Source organism: Asparagus officinalis, chromosome 1 (assembly GCF_001876935.1).
Source record: "Asparagus officinalis chromosome 1, Aspof.V1, whole genome shotgun sequence".
In the NCBI taxonomy this organism is placed as follows: Eukaryota; Viridiplantae; Streptophyta; class Magnoliopsida; order Asparagales; family Asparagaceae; genus Asparagus; species Asparagus officinalis.
Genome location: NC_033794.1, coordinates 124,895,882 through 124,920,473, shown reverse-complemented (window position 1 = coordinate 124,920,473; position 24,592 = coordinate 124,895,882). Strand labels below are relative to the sequence as shown.

At 40.4% G+C, this 24,592-nt stretch overlaps 1 protein-coding gene across 6 annotated transcripts; it reads right to left on the bottom strand.

The window, feature by feature from the left end:
- On the bottom strand, window positions 6-23,424 carry LOC109830445. Of its 6 annotated transcripts, XM_020397797.1 has the most exons (10): window positions 23,148-23,423; window positions 17,325-17,360; window positions 16,914-17,242; window positions 15,744-15,915; window positions 15,152-15,443; window positions 11,018-11,090; window positions 10,813-10,903; window positions 9,413-9,492; window positions 9,038-9,320; window positions 6-328 (listed from the first exon to the last, which is right to left on the bottom strand). In XM_020397797.1, the coding sequence occupies exons 3-9, from the start codon at window positions 17,103-17,105 to the stop codon at window positions 9,072-9,074; spliced, it is 1,149 nt and encodes a 382-aa protein (XP_020253386.1). In that variant the 5' UTR covers window positions 17,106-17,242; window positions 17,325-17,360; window positions 23,148-23,423; the 3' UTR covers window positions 6-328; window positions 9,038-9,071. The 6 variants fall into 6 exon arrangements, 5 of the variants coding, with proteins under 5 accessions (XP_020253386.1, XP_020253523.1, XP_020253322.1 ...); XM_020397934.1 differs by lacking the exon at window positions 17,325-17,360 and having other exon boundaries at window positions 9,070-9,320; window positions 23,148-23,424; XM_020397733.1 differs by lacking the exon at window positions 17,325-17,360.

Below are 24,592 nucleotides of genomic sequence, written 5' to 3'. Positions count from 1 at the left end.
GAACGTTACACAACTTATCTGCAATCTTGTTTCTGAGGACGATCCCTTAAATTTGTAAATGATAAACAAGCAGTTGGGCACTCCTATTTCCTAAGGGCACCATTTACATATCATTATTTACAAACTGAAAGACAAAGAAGCGCAGCAAACTGGAAAGTAATAAAACTTCCATTTCTAGCATCAAGCAGTAGATATAGTACTCTTCGAGCTAAATGAACACTTCCTTCTGAATCTGCATATCTTAAGACACAACCGTCCATTCTTTCGCCCTTCTTGCTGATGGGTGGCGGTGAGCGCTCTCTTTCTCGATATAATTTTCTATGACAATCTGAAGCAAAGAAGAACACGGTGTTAGATGAGAGGGTAGGAATAGATGACATGTAGAATACGTTAATGGTTGCGGTTTGGGATATAAATCAGCAGCAAAGTAGTAGAAATGTAATTCAAAATGATAGAAACAACATGGTTTTAGTTTGAAGCTCTCAGCCCTTGTTTCTCTTGGAGGAAGCCTCTTGTGATCAGTCTGAATGTTGTAGGCGTCTAAAAATGCCTATAGGTGTCCGCACACAGCTCGAGACAGAGAGAAGGCGATGAACATTATTATCCGAAGCAAAGAGGATCATCCGACGTCGACAAGCGCATGAAGCGAATCGGCAAACTGTTGATGACACGACAACGAACCACCACAAGGGCAAACGCTAAGTGGACCGCACGCGTTAATCAACTCAAAGCGTACAAACGCGCCCAACAGTCAGTTAACACGCACGCATCATTCAACTCGTGCATGTTAACCAATTCGTGCGCATCAATCAGTTCGCATGTGTCAATCAACATGCGTGCGTCAATCAACACGCGTTTGACGGTCAATTCTGCAACGAAGCGTACAAGTCAACAAGACGGTCAAACACGCAAAACGGTGAAAAACACAAGCCCTGAAAAGCCGGAAAACACCGAAGAACTCAACAAAGCAAAAAACCCCGCGTCCGCGCGGGTCGGCCTCGTCCGACCCGCGGCCGCGCGGCCTCCATTTTTCAGGGGCGATTGATTATCAAGACGAGGAGGTGCTGCCGGATTGTGGAGTCAAAGGAGCACGAATTTCAGCGAGGGTTGACAGATCTTGGCGAGTTCTTCGGCATAAAGAAGGAGAGTTCGAGAGATCCGACGCCCGTTCCCGTCCGTCCCTTGAGATTAGGCTTGGTCTTAATCTCGAGAAGAGCCCTGATTTCGCTTGGTCGATCTCAGCGCTTCAAATCAAATACTTCCTCGACGAAGGAGAAGTTCTGCCGAATTTTCCATCAACCGGATCCAGATCTAAGGCGGTCCACGGATAAACCCCGGCACAGGCAAAGATCTCACGCAAAGCAGCGGGTGATAAACGTCCTCTGCGTTTGTTTTGACGAGAGTTGTAAACTTTTATTTTCATTGTGTAAAAGTCTAATAAAAAGACATTTTTTTTTTGTTTTCATTGTAACGATCGAAGTTGTAATGAATACCGCAATGAATACAACAATTTTCGACGCAAACACACTGGCGACCATAGTGGGAGCCAACAGCTTCACTTCCGGAGCTGTCGTGTCGCAACCTCGGATCTGCATCCCGGTTGAAGAAGTGGTCGAATACGAGTTCGACCAACTGAAGTTCGAGGAATATCTGTCGTCTTCCTCCTCTAGATCCTCCGCCTCTCGCAAGCGAAGGAAGATCAACGCCCCCGTTATTGCGGTAGCTGAACCTTGCAACGCCCTTCCGGCCTCCAATGAGTCCGAATCTGTAAATCAGAACTCCTCCTCAATCAAGGAGTTGAGTACAGAAGGCGCGCCTATTTTATCAAAGAGAACTCGTCAAAAGCAGCGCCAACGTTGTGCGCGCCAACTCTCTAGAGCCTTGGAGTCAATTGACGGGATCCGTTATGAGGCGGATCTGAAAATTAGGCAACGTCAAGCGCCCCAACAGCGGAAAAATGCCCTCTCCTCCAAATCACCAACAAGTGAATGGGTACAAGTCAAAAGGACCCGTTCAACTCTTGAAGAGCGGATCAAAAAGCGTCGCGTACTGCTTGCGCGCGCGCGAATTCTTGCGCAAGAGGTCAAAAGATTGCAGAGGGAAGAAGTGGAAAAGAAGCCACCAAAACTACACAAAGTTTGGAGGCCAAAGTACAAGACGGCGGCCGAAAAGATCAGGTCGCCCAAATCCGACCCTCTAAATCGTGGGTCACTTGAATCCGACCCGCCAATCTGCAGGTCACCAAAATCCGACCCGCCAATCTGCAGGTCACCCAAATCTGACCCGCCAATCTGCAGGTCGCCCAAATCCGACCCTCTAAATCGTGGGTCACTTGGGTCCGACCCTCCAATCTGCAGGTCACCAAAATCCGACCCGCCAATCTGCAGGTCACCCAAATCTGACCCGCCAATCTGCAGGTCGCCCAAATCCGACCCTCTAAATCGCGGGTCACTTGGGTCCGACCCTCCAATCTGCAGGTCACCAAAATCCGACCCGCCAATCTGCAGGTCGTCCAAATCCGACCCTCCAAATCGTGGGTCACTTGGGTCCGACCCTCCACTTTGCGGGTCACCCAAATCCGACCCTCCACTTTGCGGGTCACTTGAATCCGACCCTCCAACCTGTCGGTCACTTAAATCTGACCCGCGCCAGAGTCAAGGCAGAAGATGTTCTACACCTGTTTCGTCGATCCCTGTGAGTTCCGTACCTCCGGCGGGGCACCGTGACAACGTGGATTTGTCCCGATTCAAAGTGAGGATAGTCGATCGCCTGGGTCCTTTGCACGAGGATCGAGGCAAAGTTCTGATCGAAGAATGCTTGGGTCCGGTGACTGAACCCCGAGCGACTCGTCGAGCTGGAGGTTGCACACGCCCTCGCAACAATTTCAAGCCTTCTCATAAAGGGAAAACTCCAATTTCCGCCCGCCTGGGGGTGTGTATCCAAAACCAAGAGCCTGTTGAGATCATGCGCTCCCAAAAGCGTAGTTCTAAACACGTGACTCTTAAGAATGCTAATAAAGCGGCAAATCCCCTGAAAGAAACGTATTCATCTGACGATGACAACGTTATACCAGGGGAGTCATGTCAACACACGATAGGTTGCTCCGGTCATCTGATCGATGAGTTGTACTATCGGGCTGGGGGTATGAACGAGTCTCGGAAAAGATATGCCCGAGAAACCAAATCTCACTACCCGTGCGCCGAACTAATCAGGGCAGTATTATCAGCGTGCAGTTGTCCCAAGACCGCTCCGCAGAGGGTCTCCGTATCCGAGAGGATCTCCAACGGAATGACTAAGTCCAAACCAAAACGTCTCCGTAAAAAGAGATCGGTTGTTCAAGGTGACGAACTCCCGGAAGTCACAATAAATATGGCTGATAAGGGAAAGTCGATTCGACCTTCTAGCTCTGACCCGCTTATATCTCATCGTCTAACCCGGTTGCGATCAGGGACCACTAGACGCAGGGACTACCAGAGAATGCAGAGAGGGTTATCCTCGGACGATGAAGCATCGGATGCTAACTCTGCAGTCGCTTCTGACAATACGGTATCTAGCCCAGGGCAATCCCGCGAAGTGTTTATGATTAACACCGAAGAAGCAACTAAAATGGTTGAGGATGCTCTAGCGAAGCAGAAGCAAGCATTTAAATTCGAAATAGAAACGGCTATGCAACAGATGAAGGAAGAGCACGACCGACAGATTCAGGCTCTTTCCAATCAAATGGGCGAATCCAGCCGTCGCAACGCTGCTAACCAAGTAGGTAGCGATTCAGATGTGGATGAACGCCTTAATGCTGATAACCCTCTCGTTGACCAAAACGCTGGGGGTGGCCCCACTAAAGACGACAACGCTGGGGGTGGCCCCGTTATTCCTCTTAAGAATCGTCCAAAGCCCGATACGAGCGAGGATGAGAAAATGAAAGATCTCGAGAGTAAAATCAACGCTCTAATGTCTGATCGAGAGGTAAAGAGGACTGGCATTCCATGTCCATACCCAAGAGAGTGGGACACAATAGCATACCCGGCGAAGTTCAACTTGATTAACTTCACGCCGTTTGACGGGAAGAGTTCGCCCACACAACATCTGATCTACTTCAAGTCCCACTTGGGCATGATCTCCGGCAATCTTGGGTATGATCTCCGGCAATGAAGCCTTGATGGTTCGGTCATTCGTTGGCACCCTTCGCGGGCCGGCCTTCGATTGGTACCGCCGTCTCAAGCCCGGAAGTATTAACAACTGGGACGATATGGAGAACTCATTCCTTGGTAACTTCTTTGATGACGACGACGAGGTATCCATCAGGATACTTTTCGATGAGAAACAAGAAGATGACGAGACAGTCGACGACTTCGTCAAGCGCTTCCGGAATAAAGCAATGAACTGCCGAGATCCGATCACGGAGGACTTCATCCTCCAGACATGTCATAACAACCTATCTATTGAGATATTGGAAGTTATGGGAGTCGCACCGTCTAACACTTGGAAAAACTTGAAGGTGCGCGGTGAACAAGCCGAACGCTTCCTCCGAAGGAAGAAGGCCGAGAGGAGCCAACCGACGGCCAATCCTCCGAACTCGAACTTTGCCTCCCGTGGTAAGGGCAAGGCACCTGCAGCTGCTGTTGGTACTAATCAAATGTCACAACAGCAATCCCGAAGGCAGCAAAAGACTTCGGATCCGAGACTCCAAAAAGAGTACTCCTTCAAGGACGAAGATGTTCCAGCTATTTTCGAGTCCCTCTTTGAAAATAACAAGATCAAGCTACCACCTATCCCAGATCAGGAGGAAGCTGATAATACTGCGGATCCGAAGTACTGCGCGTATCACAGGAGGATCCTTCATCCTACCAAGGCTTGTTTCGCTCTTAAGAATAGCATCCAAACCTTGGTTGAAGCCGGCGTTATATCGCTCAATTAAACCGAATGAACACTCCGATAAGTATAAGAGTATAAACTGCTTCTTACTCCTCCAATCGGCTTAATCCTCCGACCAGTGTAAGAGGTTAAACTGCTCCCTGATACTCCAATAGGTATATGAGTCTAAACTGTTTCCTACCGTTGATAGGAAGTTCCTGGAGAATGTTACGCTAATATTCTTAAGGATAACCCGGTCATGTAACGGAGTACAAAGTCAGACCCAGTTCCAAGAAGGAAGCTGGGGGTGGATGATTCATGTAATGGGAAGTTCCCAGAAGAACGCTATATGTAATTTTCTTAGGGATAACCCGATAATTACGAACAAGGTGATAAACACTAAACCCCCACTATGAGTTAGGGCCACCACCAAAGTCCCCTCTCGATTCCTTCCATGAATGAGAGGTCCACTTTCAAATTGAACGATCAAGCCTATAAAAGGTAAGATCGTCTCAAACCCCCCACTTCCACTGCTTCCTTGGTCAAACCTATAAAAGTTAAGACCACAACCAGATTCTCCTCTCGATTTCTTCCATGAACGCGATGTCCTTTTTCAATTCGAGCAATCAAACCTATAAAAGTTAGGATTGTCTCCAACCTCACTTAGTCAAACCTGCAGATAGTTAGGACAAAGATCGAGTCATCCATTTCGATAAACGAAAGACTTTCATCTTTTCTTTTTCAACCAAACCTATAAAAGTTAGGGTCGAAATTGGAATTTCCCCTCAATAAATGAGGAACTCTTTTCTTGGATCAAGCAACCAATCCTATAAGATCCCACCTTCAGTTTCCTTTCCAACTGTAAATAGAATATAAAATTCTTCCTTTTCAGTGCCGGGAGATAGAATATAAAATTCTTCCTCTTCCATTTTCCAGTTCGTCTTTACCCTGAGAAAAGACACAATTCTTAACTTCAAATCTGTACATTCTATGTACGGGGAACTTTATCTCGACTCCTAAATAGAGATAAGCCTACGTCTAATACACGTTGTCGGTTTAGTCTTTCACCGATTGAAAAAGAAACCAGAATCCAGTCTGGGGTATTTTATCCCGAAGCCTAAATAGGGATAAGTCAACGCTTAACCCGCGTTGCTGGGTAGTTCGTTCCCGTAAAAACGACCGAGTCTACGTATTCAGCATCGTAGCAACAAAAATCCATGCCTTTTATGCATGGGGAATTTTATCCCGAATCCTGAGTAGGGATAAGTCAATGCCTAACACACGTTGCCGGTTAGTCTTTTGCCGTGAAAAGGACAAAAAACCCACATATTCGACATTGTGGCAGGCCGTTACTAATAACGCCAAAATCCGCGCCTCACACGCGCAGGGAATTTTATCCCGAATCCTGAGTAAGGATAAGTCAACACCTAACACGCGTTGCCGGTTTAGTCTTTCACCGATTGAAGAAGACACCAGAATTCCAATCTGGGGACTTTTATCCCGAAGCCTAAGTAGGGATAGGCCAGCATCTAACACACGTTGCCGGGTAGCCTATTCCCGTAACAATGGCGAAGTCTACGTATTCAATATCGTAGCATCAAGTCTAAGGGAGTTCATTCCTTTAGCACAACGTCACATGCGAAACGGACTTAAACAATCCGCATGCAAGCCCGATTCAAACGGTAATCGGTAAAGGCACGCCAAATCCGTTGAAGGCTGAGGGTTTGCCAAAAACCTTAAAGTCTACGTCTGATACACGTCGCTGTTTAGTCTTTTCACAGGAGAAAGACGAAGTCTACGTATTCAATATCGTAGCACTAAAAGAGTTAACTCTTTTAGCATAACGTTACATGCGGAACGGACTTAAACAATCCGCATGCTAGCCCGACTCAAACGGTAGTCGGTAAAGGCTTATCAAACCCGTTGATGGCTGAGAATTTACCAAAAATTCTATAAATGCGAGTCATTGACGTATCAGCTTCATTAGTTGGTCTCATGACTTGAACATCCAACAAACTTCAGGATAAGATCCACATGTGCAGATGGATCAGCTTTAATAGTTGATCCTACAGCCCAACATTCGGGACCTTCACGCTCCAATGCCTTAAGAGCTTAAACTGTGTAGACTCCAGCAAACGTACGAATATAAACTATGTTAACGCCGGTCAACGCGTTACAGTAAAGATCGATGTCGGTCAACGCATCAGCAATTTCGCCAAAATAAGGCAAAAGATGACTCCAAGGATTTTAGTTACAATCAGATATGAATTCCCGATGGAGAGGATTAGTTCAAAGTCAACTCAATGGCACGAGCTAAGTTCAGAAACTTACACACCAATCTCAGTTCAAGATTTCGACAACGGTCAGACGATAAACGCAGCGCCGGAAGAACTTCACCTATTCGACAAAACAATGAATAGATTGAAGACTGAAGAAGTTAAGAATTGAGATAGTTCAAGGTCACTCTACGAAATTGAGGAGATGGCCTATCTTATCCAAAGCATTCCAGACTCCTCAATAAAAGAATGAGTCTGGAATACTTTGGAGGGGGTATCTGTAGGCGTCTAAAAATGCCTATAGGTATCCACACACAGCTCGAGACAGAGAGAAGACGACGAACATTGTTATCCGAGTCTAAGAGGATTATCTGACGCCGACAAGCGCCTGAAGCAAAACGGCGAATCAAGTGACCTGCGCGCTTGACAGTCAGCTCGCGCGCGCCAATCAGCTCGCATGCGTCAATCAACACGCACGCGTCAATCAACTCAAAGCATATAAATCAACGAAGCGAACCAAACACGCGAAAGGACAAGTCTCGAAGAAAGAGAACGGAAAAGAAGAAAAAAATCAACAAACCTGCGCGAGCGCAGGACAGAACAAACTGACCTGCGCGAGCGGGTGGCGCGGGTCGGCCACGTCCGACCCGCGGCCGCGCGGGTCGGACCGCGCCGACCCGCGCAAGCGCGGGTCAGACTTGTCCTGCGCGCACTGTTTTGACCCGGTTCGGTTTTTGATGGTTTTTCTTGAGATTTGTTGGTTCCAGGGGTTTCTAACTGACCTGATATCATCCCCAAACGTGATTAGGCTGTTGTTAACTGAAGATAGAGCCAAATCACTTGTTCTCATCTAAATAACCGCTTCCGAAGCCCTATAAATACAAACCTAGGGCCTCCTTTCAGAGGGGGCGATTGATTATCAAGACGAGGAGGTGCTGCCGGATTGTGACGTCAAAGGAGCACGAATTTCAGCGAGGGTTGACAGATCTTGACGAGTTCTTCGGCATAAAGAAGGAGAGTTCGAAAGATCCGACGCCCGTTCCCGTCCGTCCCTTGAGATTAGGCTTGGTCTTAATCTCGAGAAGAGCCCTGATTTCGCTTGGTCGATCTCAGCGCTTCAAATCAAATACTTCCTCGGTGAAGACGAAACTCTGCCGAATTTTCCATCAACCGGATCCAGATCTAAGGCGGTCCACGGATAAACCCCGGCACAGGCAAAGATCTCACGCAAAGAAGCGGGTGATAAACGTCCTCTGCGTTTGTTTTGACGAGAGTTGTAAACTTTTGTTTTCATTGTGTAAAAGTCTAATAAAAAGACAATTTTTTTTTGTTTTCATTGTAACGATCGAAGTTGTAATGAATACCGCAATGAATACAACAATTTTCGACGCAAACAAATGTAACCCTAGACTCTTTAGCAAATGTATCACAGAGGTAACAAGAAGACATCAAACTTTGAACTGAAAAAGTAATTTCCTTTCTTTTACTTGATGACGATGCCATCATCATGAAGAAGATCCTAGACTCCTCCCAAGTCATGAAAAGTATAAGAATAATTGGTAAAGAGTCCAGGGTTGTTGCAAACAGAAATGGTATTGTTGCATATAAAAAATGAAGATAAAAGGGACTTAAAGATCAGACCGGTAAGGTCTTTCGTTCAAATAGACAGTAGGTGGCATGGTTAAGTTGATCTCACATAATCTAAGAATTTCCTAATGATGCAGTAACATATATGAACTGGCTTAGTATTTCAATTCAAGTCATGAAAAGTATATGAATAATTGGACACAGCTAAAAATAACTAAGTGATGGTAACCAAGTCAATATTGATATAGGGAGCAGCACCAAACATGAGGGAGGCACAATAGGCTGAAATTCAAAAAGACTACCTAAGACTTATGGATAATCACCTTAGATAAAGTTACACCGAAGCAAACTTCACCTTCATCCTGAGGTCTGTGTGCGTTGAGCATTCCTCTGAGCCTCTTGTTGTCCAGCAGGGTCCTCATTCTCAGTCTCAGGGCTTTCTCTTGACTGTTCATTCTGCCTATTTGTAATTTGTTGACGAGCAGATTGAAGAAATTGCCTTGCACCCCATGTCAAATACTCCATAACTAAAGAATTCACACTCATACTGATTCCAAAGCCAATAAATGATGAGAGGAGGACAGCAAGCACAGGAGTTACTCTGAGCTGTAACATGATTATTTCAATTAATTCCTTGGAAGAAGCAAAGTAATTAACTTCGCCTTACTAGAAATATATTGAAGAAACAAAATACATACCATATTATACATGATATGTGCAAACAATATGACAATCAGAAATTGTATTGATGCATAAGCCCAGATGTGACTCCTGCTAACTGAGAAGGGTTCATCATGACACAGAACATTAATTATGAGCAAAAGAAATCCAAAATACAACGGTCAAGAGGGAAACAGAAGGATATATACTTCCATGCTTGGCTCCACATCTATAAAGTAAAATGTTGAGAAAATGTATCAGGTCATACGCATATTGTTTTTTGTTTGGCTTTTTACTGATTATATCCTGAAATAAATATTTTGAATTACACTTCCAACTCTTCGAATTTCTAATTTAGAACCCCAAATCAGTTAAGTCGCTTGAAATCACACCATTATTGTACGAAATTAGGCCCCCAAATCATTTATGCATTTGAAATTAGACCCCTAAGTCATTTATGCCTTTGAAATTAGGCCCCTATTCAAACATCGTAAAGGATTTGGCAGACTAAATTTAATTACAATCGGGAATCTCAATAAAATGCATTTAATTTAGGGAATATAAGAAAGTTGGCAAAAACAAAGTCACTGATATTGTAGTAAGTTAAAATCCGTTAAAATGTAGTTCTCGGGATTGCGGATGTCAACTTCATTTTTCCTATGGAAGCCTCATGTTTGCCCTGGATTTCTTGGCTTTCTTCAAACAAGAATCAACTGTAGTCATGCTACTCTTTTGATGATGACTTGACAGTGCATCTTGTAGAAAAAATATCACTTCGAAGTAATGAGTGAAATTTTTCTAAATAGACAGATAATGAGAAGGAAGTTTGGAAGCTGAAGGCTCCATGAACCAGCTTCAGGATTTGGAAAGGACAATTTTATATTCTTTCTGGAGAAATAGGGGAAACAACTGCCTTTTGCCCACAAAGGATAAAAGGAGACGGGAGTAGGAGGGGTATGTGTTATGCAAACTAGATTGTGTAAGAAAATATTGTACTTTCTTAACCATGAATGTAGAAACTAGTAACTGGATTAGAGCAAGATTAGACCTTTGTAATAAAGCTTTACTGGAAACTAGATTAGTGTCAAAATTAACACTTTTTGAAAGAAGCTAGTAATTACGTTAGAGCAAGACTACATCTGGGTAGCAAAGCAGTAAAGCATTTTGAAGCATGAAAGAAGAAGCTAGTAATTACATTACAGACATGATCTCTATCTCGACACAAATTCTTTATTATGATATATAGGTGTATGTTCTTGGACGCTATGTCTATGTGAACACGCACACACATTATGTACACATGTAGTGCATGTAAAATTCATGCTTGTCTAATAGTGTGCTGTTGCCTCTTATATTGTTTTATTTACTTGAACACCTATAAGTAAAGGCAAAGAGAAAATAAATCATATGATAAGACGAATCAACAGTAGCAGCTTACCCACTATAGAAGCTATCATGGATGAAAGAAAACCCAGAATGCAAGATATAGGTAGAGCTAAAGCAAGAGCATGTGTGCCCATTTCTGTAACCTGTTAGATTGCAATTGGAAAGTTACAAATATTGCAGAAGACCGAAATATGACATCCATGGACAGTTAAAGAATATTGGCTATGGACCACTAAAAGAACAAGCAGATTACTTACCAATAGTTGCTCCAGGAGACAGAAATAGGCAAGCATGCTAACCAAAACTAGAACCGGTACGTCCTGCCAGACTCTGTGAGAAATATAAACTATTTTACTGTCGTGATCGGATTTGTACATGACAATATTAAGAGGACATAAAAATGGCTACGAAGTCTGTTAGAATAAGGCCAATAGACTAAACTTGTCGAATCGATTGAGTCATTAGTCATTCCTACTTATTTCACCAATTTTAGTGATCAGAACATACCATAAATCAAAATGCATGAAGCAGACCACAACTTGAAGCGGGCTGGAGCAATTTAGGTAACAATTGTACATGATCATACAAGAAAAGAGTGACTAGCAACACTCAAGAATAGGTAGTAAAATGGATGAAAGAACATCTGAAGACTGAAGTCCCAGAAAAAGTAACTAAAAGGAAATAAATCTGGAAAGAGATAGACTGCTGAGTGCTAACGCCTGGCTGTCTGGGGGGAAAAAAGGTTAAAACAGATGAATCAAATATAATAAGCTGAGGGGATTCTTCACCAAGCATCAGTCAGAGCTATAGAAGCTCCTATGTAAAGACCTAACCATGTGAACAAGGAGTTTAGCAATGATTTTGAGACATCTACGAGCAGAGGGAAGGAGCGGACATTCTCATCGATCTTCATTATCCAAGATGTGTAGTAATCAAATATGGGTCGAAAGCTCACTTCCTCAAAATCGTCAAGCCTTAAAACATGCAACCGATCAGAATGAAACAAAAGGAGAGCAAACAGGCCAACTTATTGTTAGACATTTGCCCTCAAAAACCAATTTATCATATTTATTTGATGAATAATTATGATTGTTGATTTTGTTACACATGCAACATTTCAGTGGGTGAATTTCAATATTTATTTACTTCTTGTTAAATATTTGTTGTTGATAAATAAAGCCCTGTGATAACATTGTCGGAGAACTGTTCTATAATTAATGAATCATAAGCAAGACTTAATAGTTTTGCCAGCACCTTGTAGACCCAAAATTTGTTCTAAGCTGTGAATTTAATTGAGCGACATATTCTCAAAGCCTACACTTGGGATGAATTATTCATAATAGCTTGACTATGCTATTGAGGTGTTGACTGTAAGCATACACATGGGTGTAATGTAAGTGATACATACACGAAACTGTATCCATATATTGATACCTTACAGTCAGTGCATGAGTATTTGTACAATTTGCTAATTGTCCTCAGACCTGAGAGATCAATATATTTTATTTGGTGCTTATGTAACTTTAATGTGCAAATTGTTGATGCTCAATAATAAAAGCTAAGTGCAGGCACATTAGGTTGTATACATAGTAAATAGATCATATATTGGATGCTCAACAAAGGAACTGCCACTCTCTTTTTGAGAGGAGATCTTCCAACGATTTTCAAATAAACTATGGGCTCAATTTAAATCCGACCAGTGTATTTCCAAAATGTTTTTCTTATATTATAAATTATGTCTATATATGATCTTTTCTGAAAAAGGTTTCATGAGTCCAATTGAATGAAAATCATAATGTTGGAAAACATGAACTGGGATTTGACAATGACGCTATTTTGTCCCAAAATGGTTCATGAGGGATATGCATGGTAGAAGGACAAGTTAGCAAAGTATTATATTAACAGGGGCCTCAGTTGTATTTTCTCATCTTTACAGAGGTTGGTTACCATATATTGATGGATATTATTGTAACTAGTGGCAGTTCTAAGATTCTTATAACATAAGACTTGAAAGAAATTAAAGCAAAAAAGGTTTCCTAGAAATCAAATGGGCTGCTGATGCCTAAGGGACGTGGGCCCACTACTGTAGAGTTAAAGATCCCTTAGGATCCCACGCAAAAGTTACCTAGGGTTTTTACCAGTCTATATATATATGACTAAGAGTCACAATAGGTTGGCCATCAGAACTCTGTGTGACTATTAAAAGAGAAACCCTAGCAAAAGGTAAACTTGTGAATACCTTTGAAGGCGAGACGTTTGAATCGCTTGTTGAGGTAACTCTGATCTTGTCAATAGATTCACCTCTTTCTTATGGTTGATCATGGTTTTTGTAATTTTTTCTCTTCTTTTATGAAGTAATGATATTATTTATTTTTTTAAAGAAGAAACTGACACTTGTATAAAGCAACCAATGCCACCATTATACATTAGAATATAGCTAACGTATCATGTCTGAAGCACCCTTAGTACATCTACACCTGGGATAAATGCCTCTAATACCATAGAAATTTCTAAAGTTCAAGTAAATACATGACATATATAAGTCAACAATCAACTTTAAAGTTTAAATAAATACAGATATGAAATTTCCCTGTGGCTACACAAGAGAAGAATGTTGCCAACTGCCAGTGTTAAAGAATTAAAGTAGACTTATGAGAAACAAACATCTACTGATGTATATTGACTGACTAGGTAAATGTGCTGACATAATCGGAGCGCAGTGCATTTAGAAGTTTCTAATTTTTTTACAAAAAAAATTGCGCAACATGTATGATGTAGGACAAATAAAGATTGGGTTGATTCTGCTTAGTAATATAGTTAGGATTTTGTCTAGTCTTAATTTAGGAGACTTTATTTTAGTTGAAAGGGATTAATAGTTTGGGAACTTATCTTTTCAGATATATTTGTTAGATATTTACTTACGTTTGATTTTCAGTTTTATTAGATAAGATTTTAGGATATGATGCTATCCTTAGTACTAGTTTTTTTCGATAAACAAGATGTAATCCTCTATGAGGAATAGACATTGATTGATGAAAAAAATTATGGTTACGTGAGAATTTTGGAGTGATTCCTCTAGATGTGAAGCCATTTATCCATAAGTTTGATGCTGTGAGTAGGGGTGTCCATTTGGGCCCAAGGCCTGGGCCCGGCCCGGTGTCTGGCCCGGACCCCGTCGGACCCGAACCTGACCCGAGCCCGGGTTATCTTGGTGAAGTCCGAGCCCGGCCTGGCTTGGTTATTATATTTATATATTTTTATATATTATATATATTTTTATATATATATATATATATATATACTCTTAGCACGGTATAGATACTAAGATATAAGTATATAAATATATATAATGTAGTTATAAGTATACTTATATATGTATATTATAAAATTACAGTTATATAAGTATATATAAGCGCGCGCGCACACACACACATATATACTCTTAGAATGGTATGGATACTAAGATTTAAGTATATAAATATATATAATGTAGTTATAAGTATACTTATATATGTATACTAAAGAATTACAGTTATATAAGTATATATAAGTACATAAGTATAAGTACATATAAGTATATCACAGCTAGTATATATAAAAGCATATCATATAAGTAAAGCGTATAACTGTACTTAACTAAGCATAATGTAAATATGTAACAAATACATATATAACTATATAATACGCATTTATAAATAAGTAATATATACTTCTGTGATTCTCTCTCTCTCAAGTTATAACTTATAAGTATATAATATACCAATACATACTTATATAAATATAATAAGATTAATATAATTTTTTAGCAATTTTTTACCAAAAAATAAAAAAAACAAAAACATAAAAATCCAGGTTGGGCCGGTTTGGCCCGAACCCGGGCCACGCCAAGGCACCCCCGGTCCGTGTCCAGTCCACCAGTTTCGCCGGGCCCAGACCCGGATTTCAAAGCCGAGCCGGACCAGCCCGAATGGACAGGCCTAGCTGTGAGTGAATCCAGTCTATCCTAATTTATCTTTTGGTTTCTTAGATTTCTCTCCCCAAAAAAGAGAAAGTTACTGTTCACCCAAATACGCTCGTTTACTGCTTATGGTGGAATTTTTTTCCGGTCTATTTTCCGTTCCCCGTCAATGTGGGTCCATAGTCAACCTAAATGAAATTTAAAAGGTTATGCTAGATAAAGTTTCTAATGTCTAGATGGAAGAAGCATCTTCCAAAATGTCAGTGTGAAAGTAGATGCCTCAGAAATGTATTTTCACTGACGGGCATGGACTGGTGAGATACCCATGCAGGTAGATCAGAAGACACAAACTTGCAGAAGAAAACAGCATGAACATGACAAGTAGAGGATCAATGTAAATAGCACGAGGGAAAACTTCCATAGCCTTCTGTACCTGTATTGAGCAACTTCATCTTGCTGTGAAGCATCTAGTCGCAATCTCCTGGCAGTCTGATTATTATGCCTTTTCAGTAAAGATGTAGGAAGATTTTTAACATCCTGCTTACAGACATCACATGTCTTATTTCCTTTAATGCTAAACCATTCTATGGCACACTCTTTGTGTGCAAGTGCAAGTTCACCTTTGCAGCTACACTCCATTTTAAGTGTCTCCCCACCCTCCTCAAGATCGGCTAAACAAATTCGACAGACTGCCTTTTCCTCGAAAGTGCTTGTACCTTCAGATTCTGCATAGTAATAGAACAAGATAAATATTAGTAAATTTATTCCAGATTAAGAATTAACCACAACTTAAAAGGAACAACACCAAAGAGAATTGACAGTGTGCATTATATTCAATGTGCAGCTTTCAAAACGTAATTCTAGCAACATGCACTGTCAACAAGTACTGACGTAGGGATAAGTTCTTGATATCAAAATCAGCCAAAAAAAGCCTCTCAGGAAGTAAAATATGCAATTATTTAAGACTTAAGTAATGAACAAATGAATAAATATATGAGAGACAGACGATCAAAGAAAATAAGTACCGTCACTTGTTTGTATAACACTATTCAGTGTAATACTGTCAGCAGTAGTAGGACCAGAATGGGGGCTTGTCAGAATCACCCGGACAAGTCTTGATGAATCTGCATGCTCTGTACTACAACTCAAACTTATTGGTGCAGAAAATGAGCGCCTAATATGCTTCTGTCCTTGTCCCTGTTAAATGAACAACAATCAACTGCAGATTCATAGATGTAAATTAAATTGTTTCTAGTGAAAACGCTAAAAGTATCATCTACATAATCAGCTTCAGACTACCACAGACAAAATATTGGACATGTGCAAAATTATAGAGATTATGCCTTGAACTTAAATCCCATTGGACAAAACGAGATAACAGTTGCATGACTGACAGATAAGACACATGGGCAAGAATGAGAAATATAGTTAATTTTTGTGTATAAAAATTAACTTAGACCTTATTTTAAGTTTTAAGTTTCAACACAAGTCAAATATGACACCCTAATATGATCGTAGGAACTTGTACACCTGGGTAGCCTTTCTTCATTACGGCAAACATGATACAAACAGTTTTTTTTTTTTTTTTGGTAAATAGGATTTCACAGTTATAAGCTTATTTTCAGGTAGATAGAGCAATGTTCCTTTTGAGACATGTCTGAACTAAATAGTTAAGTTACGGGCAGTTAGGTTCTGGTTTTAAACGATGACCTATTTGAGGGTATTGTGTTGAGAATTTTACTTGGTTTTGCATCCATTACAGAGAAAATCCAGGTCGAAGAAAGATCTCGAGTTATACAGGTGATTGAATCTTATTAGCGAATATTTTTCCATGGTCTTATTTTAAGTATTCGACCTTACTGTGATGTACTCTGGGTCTATCATTTGGTTGATTTATTATGGTCATGCAGCCAGGTTTCAAGCTGTATCAATCTTCACACGAGCAAGCATTGCAATTATTTTCTGCATCTATTAGAAAATATGCTGAGTACAGGACATGCATCTGTTGATTGCACTGCTATCATTACTATATCAAACAACTCCTTTACAATTTGAAATTAATGTGTTTTGTACACTGTCATATAAAAAAACTGGCGAAAATAATGTTATTATCTACAATATAACTTGTAATTTTACACCCTGCTCAACAAACTAAGTAATGTGTTGGTCAGAAGCAGCAATTATGACAAACTTACATCAGTGGTTGGCATGTCAATCACATGCTCATCTGAATATGAAGTAGCTGAATCAGAAACTGATAACACCGGTAACGAGTATGTTCTTCCTGACGATACAGCAGAAAGCCCCATGGTTAGAGAAGTAAGCCTTGATACAAAAGATTTCTCATGTTGTTTCTCTGAAATAAGTGTTTCAGAAATGAGAGCCATCTGGTCCAAACTTTTTGGCCTCAAGCTGATTTTTGGTTGTATAACTTATACTAGACTACTTTCTCTTTACTAGAAAAGACCCTGGGAACAATCCTGCTGTTCTTGAACGGGAACTGATAGCTGAATAATATTTGATTCTGTAGAAGTAACAAAAAACTTTAGCCATGTTTCCAAGTATTTGCGAAGAGAGAGCTACAAATATCCAAATGACAAGCATACATATTGCCTACTCAGTCATTCATTGTCACAAGATACCTGCAAGCCAAGTCAAGAGTTCACATCAAACAACCCTCAGAACCAAATAAATAAACAAGTCAATGGGCAGTTGAGCTTTTTGACACTGTTTGATGAGGATCAAGAGTACATGAAGGTTGACGGAGCAAACAAACATGGTAAGAGCCGTTAATACCATGGAAAATGCACGCTTGGAGGTCATAAGTAGCTATCTATTTACTCAAAGCATTGATGATAATTGATAAACCATCCTTCTCCTATATGATGCGTAATTGTCTAGGAACTGAAACTTTTTTTTTCTCCATCTAGCTATCGCATGAATAAGAAAATGTAGGAACCCACCCCAAACACAATGGCCAGTAGGGAACATAATTCTATTCGCCTGTCCAAATAGCAACCCGCAATTTTTGTTGAGTTTAAAGTTCTTTTTGGAATATGCAAAAAGTTCTTTTGTGCTTTTTGTTGTAGACATGCATTTAATAGTTTCTGGTCTCTATGTAACAGCAGCTAGAGGTCTCTAGAATCCGTGTGTGTCTAGAATTTTCTTTGGTCCTTATCTCAAGTGTTTTAGTCTGTTAGAAAATGAATAGCCCCAAGTTGTAGCCTCTGTGCTCATTTTTTTGTAAAGACTCCATTTTTAGCCTTCATAAGAGTGGTTTCTGGTTTGTTCTTCTTCTGTTGGTTGATCTTGGGTAAGAGAAGGTTTATCTGCTGTGTGTTCTTTATGGTATCAGAGCCCCAAGGCCCCAGGGTGAGCAGGTGCAGTGTTAATTGCTTGGTGAAGAAGATCAACCAGTGTTGCTGAAGAGATGGAGTCGTCGAGTCGGAGCGTCGGTCTTGGCATAGAGCTGCTCAACCAATCAAATTACAAGATGTGGAAATCTTGTATGGAGTCTTATTTGGTTGGTGAAGAGTTGTGGGCTGTTGTTGGTGGAGCGAATGCAGTCAGGCCAGAGGAGAATGCAGAAAATGCTGAAGCATTGAAGAAGTGGACGACAGTGAATGCAAAGGCAGAGTTTGTGCTAAAGAAGTCTATATCTCCTGCTTTGTTCGATCATATTATGAGGTGTACCTCAGCAAAAGATATTTGGGAGACTCTCAACAGGCTATTCAACAAGAAAGATATTGGTCGTCTGCAAATGTTGGAGAATGAGCTAGCAAATTCAAGCCAAGGTGATCTTTCAATCTCCCAATTCTTTTTAAAGATTAAAAACTTGTGTTCGGAGATTTCAATCTTGGATCCAGATGAACCTATTTCTGAAGCTCGTGTGAGAAGGCATATTATTCGTGGGCTGAGGAAAGAGTACACTCCTTTTGTTACCTCGATTCAAGGATGGGATCGGCAGCCCTCTCTGGAAGAGTTCGAGAACCTTTTGTCTTCTCAAGAGTCTTTAGCACGACAGATGGCTGGGATGTCAATATCAGACAACCCCAACAACACAGAAGCACTCTCTGCTCATAAAAAAAGGAATTTCAGATTTGAGAAGAAGGAGGTTAAGAAGCATGACAATGATGGACCAGGTGAATCTTTCTCGTATTATAAGAAGAAGTTCAAGTGTCATCGATGTGGTAAACCTGGTCACATCAAAAGGTTCTGCACCGTGAAGCTTAATTCTGGAAACTACGCCAGGAAGAATGGTGGCTCTCGTGACTCAAGTTGTGGTGACAATGAAGACAGCTGGGGAAAGTGTTTTCTGGTGGAATCGGCAACTCACAATGCCATGGCTTCCATTAATTTTCAGAATGATTGGATTGTGGATTCCGGTTGTGGCCATCATTTGACAGGTGATGAATCAAAGTTCTCCATATTACAGCCACATACTGGCAATGAAGCTATGGTGACAGCAGACAATACAGTTCACAAGGTTGAGAATGAAGGCACGGTGGTCATCAATGATGGAGGTAACGACTCTATCACCTTAAATAATGTTTTCCACGTTCTTGGAATGAAGAAAAATTTATTTTCAGTTCCAAATGCTGTGGATGCTGGTTATAATGTCTTGTTTGGGCCACATGATGTTAAATTTCTTAAAAATGTTAAGTATATAAAGGCAGATGTCATGCATACTGGTAGAAGGGTGAAGGATACTTTTGTGTTGTCTGCCTCTTCATCTTATATTGATAAAGTAAGTTGCAATGAGAATGCATCATTGTGGCATGCTAGATTGGGGCATGTGAACTTTGATAAGTTGAAAGCTATGGTTCGAAAGAATTTGGTGAATGGCCTGCCAAGTTTGACATCTTTTCCCAGCAAAGAAGCATGTGAAGGGTGCCAATTCGGAAAGTCTCATCGCCTTCCATTTGGAATCTCTCAATCTAGAACCAAGGCTCCTTTGGAATGTATTCATGGTGATCTGTTTGGTCCCACTAGAACTCCCTCTTTCTCTGGTTTCCGTTATTTGATGATTCTTGTTGATGACTATTCAAGGTTCACATGGGTCTATTGTATTAAACACAAGTCAGATGCCTTCTTCAAGTTTCAAGAGTTCAAAGAGAATGTTGAAGGAGTTCTTGGCTTAAAAATTAAGCGGTTGCGAACCGACAATGGTGGAGAATTTATTTCTAATGAGTTCTTGCACTTTTGTCGACGGTTTGGGATAAGAAGAGAATTGTCATGTGCAGAGACTCCACAACAAAATGGCATCGCTGAAAGGAAGATCCGGCATCTCACAGAGACATGTAGAAGCTGGTTACATGCTAAAAACTTGCCTAAAGGTTTTTGGGCAGAGGGTATGATGTGTGCAGCCTATGTGATTAACCGGTTGCCTTTGAGTCCAAACAATATGAAGACACCTTATGAGCTGATGTTCGGAGAGAAGCCTAGTGTAAAGCACTTCAAAGTGTTTGGCTCAATATGCTATGTTCATGTGCCGGACTCCAGAAGAGGGAAGTTTGATGCAAAGGCGAAAAAATGCATTTTTATTGGCTATGATGAAAGAAAAAAGGGATGGAAATGCATGGATCCAGAAACTCACAACTTTGTTGTCTCAAGAGATGTTGTATTTGATGAAGTTTCATCATACTATGGTGTTGCTAACAGTGGAGAGTCAGGTCTGCAAAAATCTGAAATTGTCGTGCTGCCAACTTCCTCAAATGGTTCTAGTTTGCCTTCATTTGATAATTTGCAGCAAGGTGAAAGGGGGAGCATTAATTCTGAAAATGAAGTTGAAGATTGTATTGTTCCAGAAGATGGTAATGTTGATGATGAAGCAAATCAAAGGCCAAGAAGAAATATCACCAAGCCAGCACGGTACCGAGATGAAAATTTCACAAGCACTTATTCTTGTTTCTTTACAGGCCCAGTTGATGATCAAGAACCATCTTGTTTTGAAGATGCTGCTGGTGTTGAAGAGTGGAGGCTTGCTATGGAGGAGGAAATGAAGGCTCTCGTTAAAAATGAGACATGGGATCTTGTCCCAAAACCTGATCATGTGACTCCAATTACATGTAAATGGGTTTACAAGTTGAAAAGAAAGGCTGATGGAAGTGTGGACAGATTTAAAGCGAGATTGGTGGCTCGTGGTTTCTCTCAAAGCTACGGAGAAGATTATGAAGAAACTTTCAGTCCCGTGGCGAAGATGACATCTGTTCGTGTTGTGGTTTCTTTGGCAGCCTCTCAAAATTGGAAGTTGTGGCAGCTCGATGTTAAAAACGCATTTCTATATGGAGACCTTGACAAGGATATCTACATGGAACAACCATTGGGGTACTTATCAGATTCTCATCCAGTGTATGTGTGTAAACTCAAGAAAGCCTTATATGGGCTAAAACAAGCTCCTCGAGCATGGTATGGGAAGATTGCAGAGTTTTTGCAATTTTGTGGCTATCATTCGTCTGATGCAGATCCAAGTCTTTTTGTTAAAAAGGATGGAGACTTGCATATGGTGGTTCTTTTGTATGTGGATGATATGATAGTGACTGGAAGCAATGAAGATGAGATTGCAAAGCTAAGGGCTGAACTATCTACTCGGTTTGATATGAAGAACTTGGGTGAACTGAGCCATTTTCTTGGTTTGGAAGTGAAAAATGTTAAGGAGGGTGTTCTGCTATCACAAGAAGGATATGCTAAGAAGTTGATTGAAAAATATGGGCTGAAACTTAGCAAGAAACGATCTACTCCTCTTGATACAAATGAGAAATTAAGGAAGGATGAAGGGTCACTCTTGCCAAATTTCAAGTCTTATCGTTCTCTTGTTGGTGGTCTTCTGTATTTGACAATTACTAGGCCAGACATTGCTTTCTCAGTTGGACTCATAAGCCGCTATTTGCAAGAGCCTCGGAAGTCACATCTTGAAGCAGCAAAGAAGATTCTCAAGTATGTTAACTCTACCATTGATCTTAGTCTGTTTTACAAAAGAGGTGGTGTTTTTGAGCTAAATGGTTATACAGATGCTGACTTTGCTGGAGATTTAGACAATAGAAGGTCTACATCTGGTTATGTGTTTATGTGCAACAGTACAAGTGTTTCTTGGTGTAGCAAGAAACAAGATGCAGTGGCTTTATCCACAACTGAAGCAGAGTATAAGGCTGCTACACTTGCTGCACAGGAGTGTGTTTGGCTTCGAAGACTCATCAAGGATGTTTATCATCCAATTATCAAGGCCACAGATTTGTTTGGTGATAATCAAAGTGCAATCAAGCTTGCCTATAATCCAGTGTGTCATGCTAGAACTAAACATATTGAGATTGAGCATCATTTTATCAGAGAGAAGGTTCTTGATGGAACAATTAACAACAGGGAAGTAAGAAGTGAGCTCAATATTGCAGACATCTTCACAAAGACTCTCTCTAAAGGACCATTTGAGTTTCTTCGTGCAAAGCTGGGACTGATTTCCAAAAATAACTTTAAGGGGGAGTGTTGAGTTTAAAGTTCTTTTTGGAATATGCAAAAAGTTCTTTTGTGCTTTTTGTTGTAGACATGCATTTAATAGTTTCTGGTCTCTATGTAACAGCAGCTAGAGGTCTCTAGAATCCTTGTGTGTCTAGAATTTTCTTTGGTCCTTATCTCAAGTGTTTTAGTCTGTTAGAAAATGAATAGCCCCAAGTTGTAGCCTCCGTGCTCATTTTTTTGTAAAGACTCCATTTTTAGCCTTCATAAGAGTGGTTTCTGGTTTGTTCTTCTTCTGTTGGTTGATCTTGGGTAAGAGAAGGTTTATCTGCTGTGTGTTCTTTAATTTTTTCCCCAAAACTAGGGAATCTGAGTGATAAGGAGGTAATATGATAGACTTTATTCTAACCCATTTAGTTCAGTGGGATAACTTGAAATCATTTACACCCCTCAAATCATGCTTTCAGCCCTGCTCTACACAAGGGTAGGGGGGGAAATGACATCTTCTCCTGAGATTTTCAATTGGAAAACAAACGAAGCGTGATCAAAGCTAAAGGTTTGCTCACACAAACTGATAATCTTCATGGCTGATGCCCGTGATATTTTTGAATCCGTAATTCAACAAAAAACCTAAAAAGTTTCGCCTGTGATTCCCGAAACCCCTTTTTCTCCTGTGGCGCAAATAACAAATAAACAACTAAAATTTATGGCATTACGCGGACAATGTGAGGTCAGATATCGTTCCCGAAACATTGTTAACAAAAGAAAACGACAGAAAAATACCTGTTAACCGGAAAACAATTCAACAAAAACCCTAATTTTTCCTTGTGATGCAAAAAAAAAAGCCCTTTTGACCCCCCGCCGCATTTACAAAATAAATAATTTGAACGCGTGGCATTATATGGACAATGTGAGATCATACATAATTTAGAAAAGCAGTGTAAAAACGAAATTAAAAGTAAAATTGATTAAAAAAATACCTATTTTAATCGGAAAACTCCAGCGACGACGCTGGGACTGATAGCAGAAAAGGTTGGCGATTTTTTCCGTTAAATAACGAACGGAAGAAGATATTACGAGATAAATATCGGATTTTTTTTTTTTTTTTTGCGGTTTCGAGCCGGAAAAAAACCCTAGATTTTCGCGGGGTTTTCCTTCCCTCGCTCTGCGTGAGGACGCCGTCGCTCCCTCCGGTGAGCAAAAAGCTTTTAAAGCGCGGCTGCCATTTATAGCCGAGGGACAGAGTCTGTGAAGCGGTTGAGCGCTGATGGGAGTGTATTTATCACTTTCTTTTTTCCATTTTAGGCCTCGTTTTGCCCCTTTTTCTCTTTTTTTTTCACCCTTTCTTTCCGCTTTTTCTTTTCTTTCCTTTTTTCTTTTCTTTTTTCATTCTTCGTTTTCTTAATCTTGTTCTTTTTCTTAAGGCTATGTTCATTTTCCTTATAGTCCGGGTATTATGTTGAAATAGTTCAGACCCACCGCTCTATCGGATATTTGTTTTATTTATCGGATCCGGAATATTTTTAATGAGGGGCTACGTAATCCCCCAAGAAGGGGGCTGTATAAACACGTTTCCCTCTTAACTTTTATAGTTCAAGTATTACAGTCCACCCCCGGTCCCCGGATTTGGATTTCTTGACGTAACTGTGTTTAATTTTTAAATTAATTCTATGTTAAATCTCATAAAAACCTTTTTATCTGAACTCTGCAAGTGATTTGTTTTGTTTTTTAGTTTTTTATCAAATCGCACTTTACTCAACTCAAACCTCTTTTTTTTTTTTTTTTTTCCCCCCTTCCCGAAGCCTCTTTTTTTTTTTTTTTGTACAATAGCTTCACAGATACTAGGCATCAAGACTACAATTGTGCAACATACCAAAAGTAGATAGTGCTAAAGATGCTAGGGATCAAGACTATAATTGTGCAATATACCGAAAGTAGATAGTGCTAGACCAATTAGGCCCACGTCACAATGAAGTCTTTTGATACATAGATATGAATCACAAAAAAAACTAAACTTTGAGTGGTTTTACACATAACACTCTTAAACTTTGTTTATCTCACATAACCCCCTCTGAACTATGGGATGCCTCACAAAACCCCCGTGAACATTACTTATCTCATCTAACAATCTATATGTAATTTGCTAATAATTATAATGTCTTTTGAATGAAAGTTTTCCAAATTTATTACCTGACATTTTAAAGGCAATATATTCCTTCCCCTAAAGTTTGAGTTTTTTCCTCTTAAGAAAATTTTAGTTTTTTTATAAATTACAAACAAGGGGTTAGATGAGATAAACTAAAGTTTGGTGACGTGGTTCTGTGGGACATTCTATAGTTCATAGGGGTTATGTGAGCTAAACAAAGTTCAAAGGGGTTATGTGAGCCAAACAAAGTTTAGAGGGTTTTGTGAAATTAACCCATAT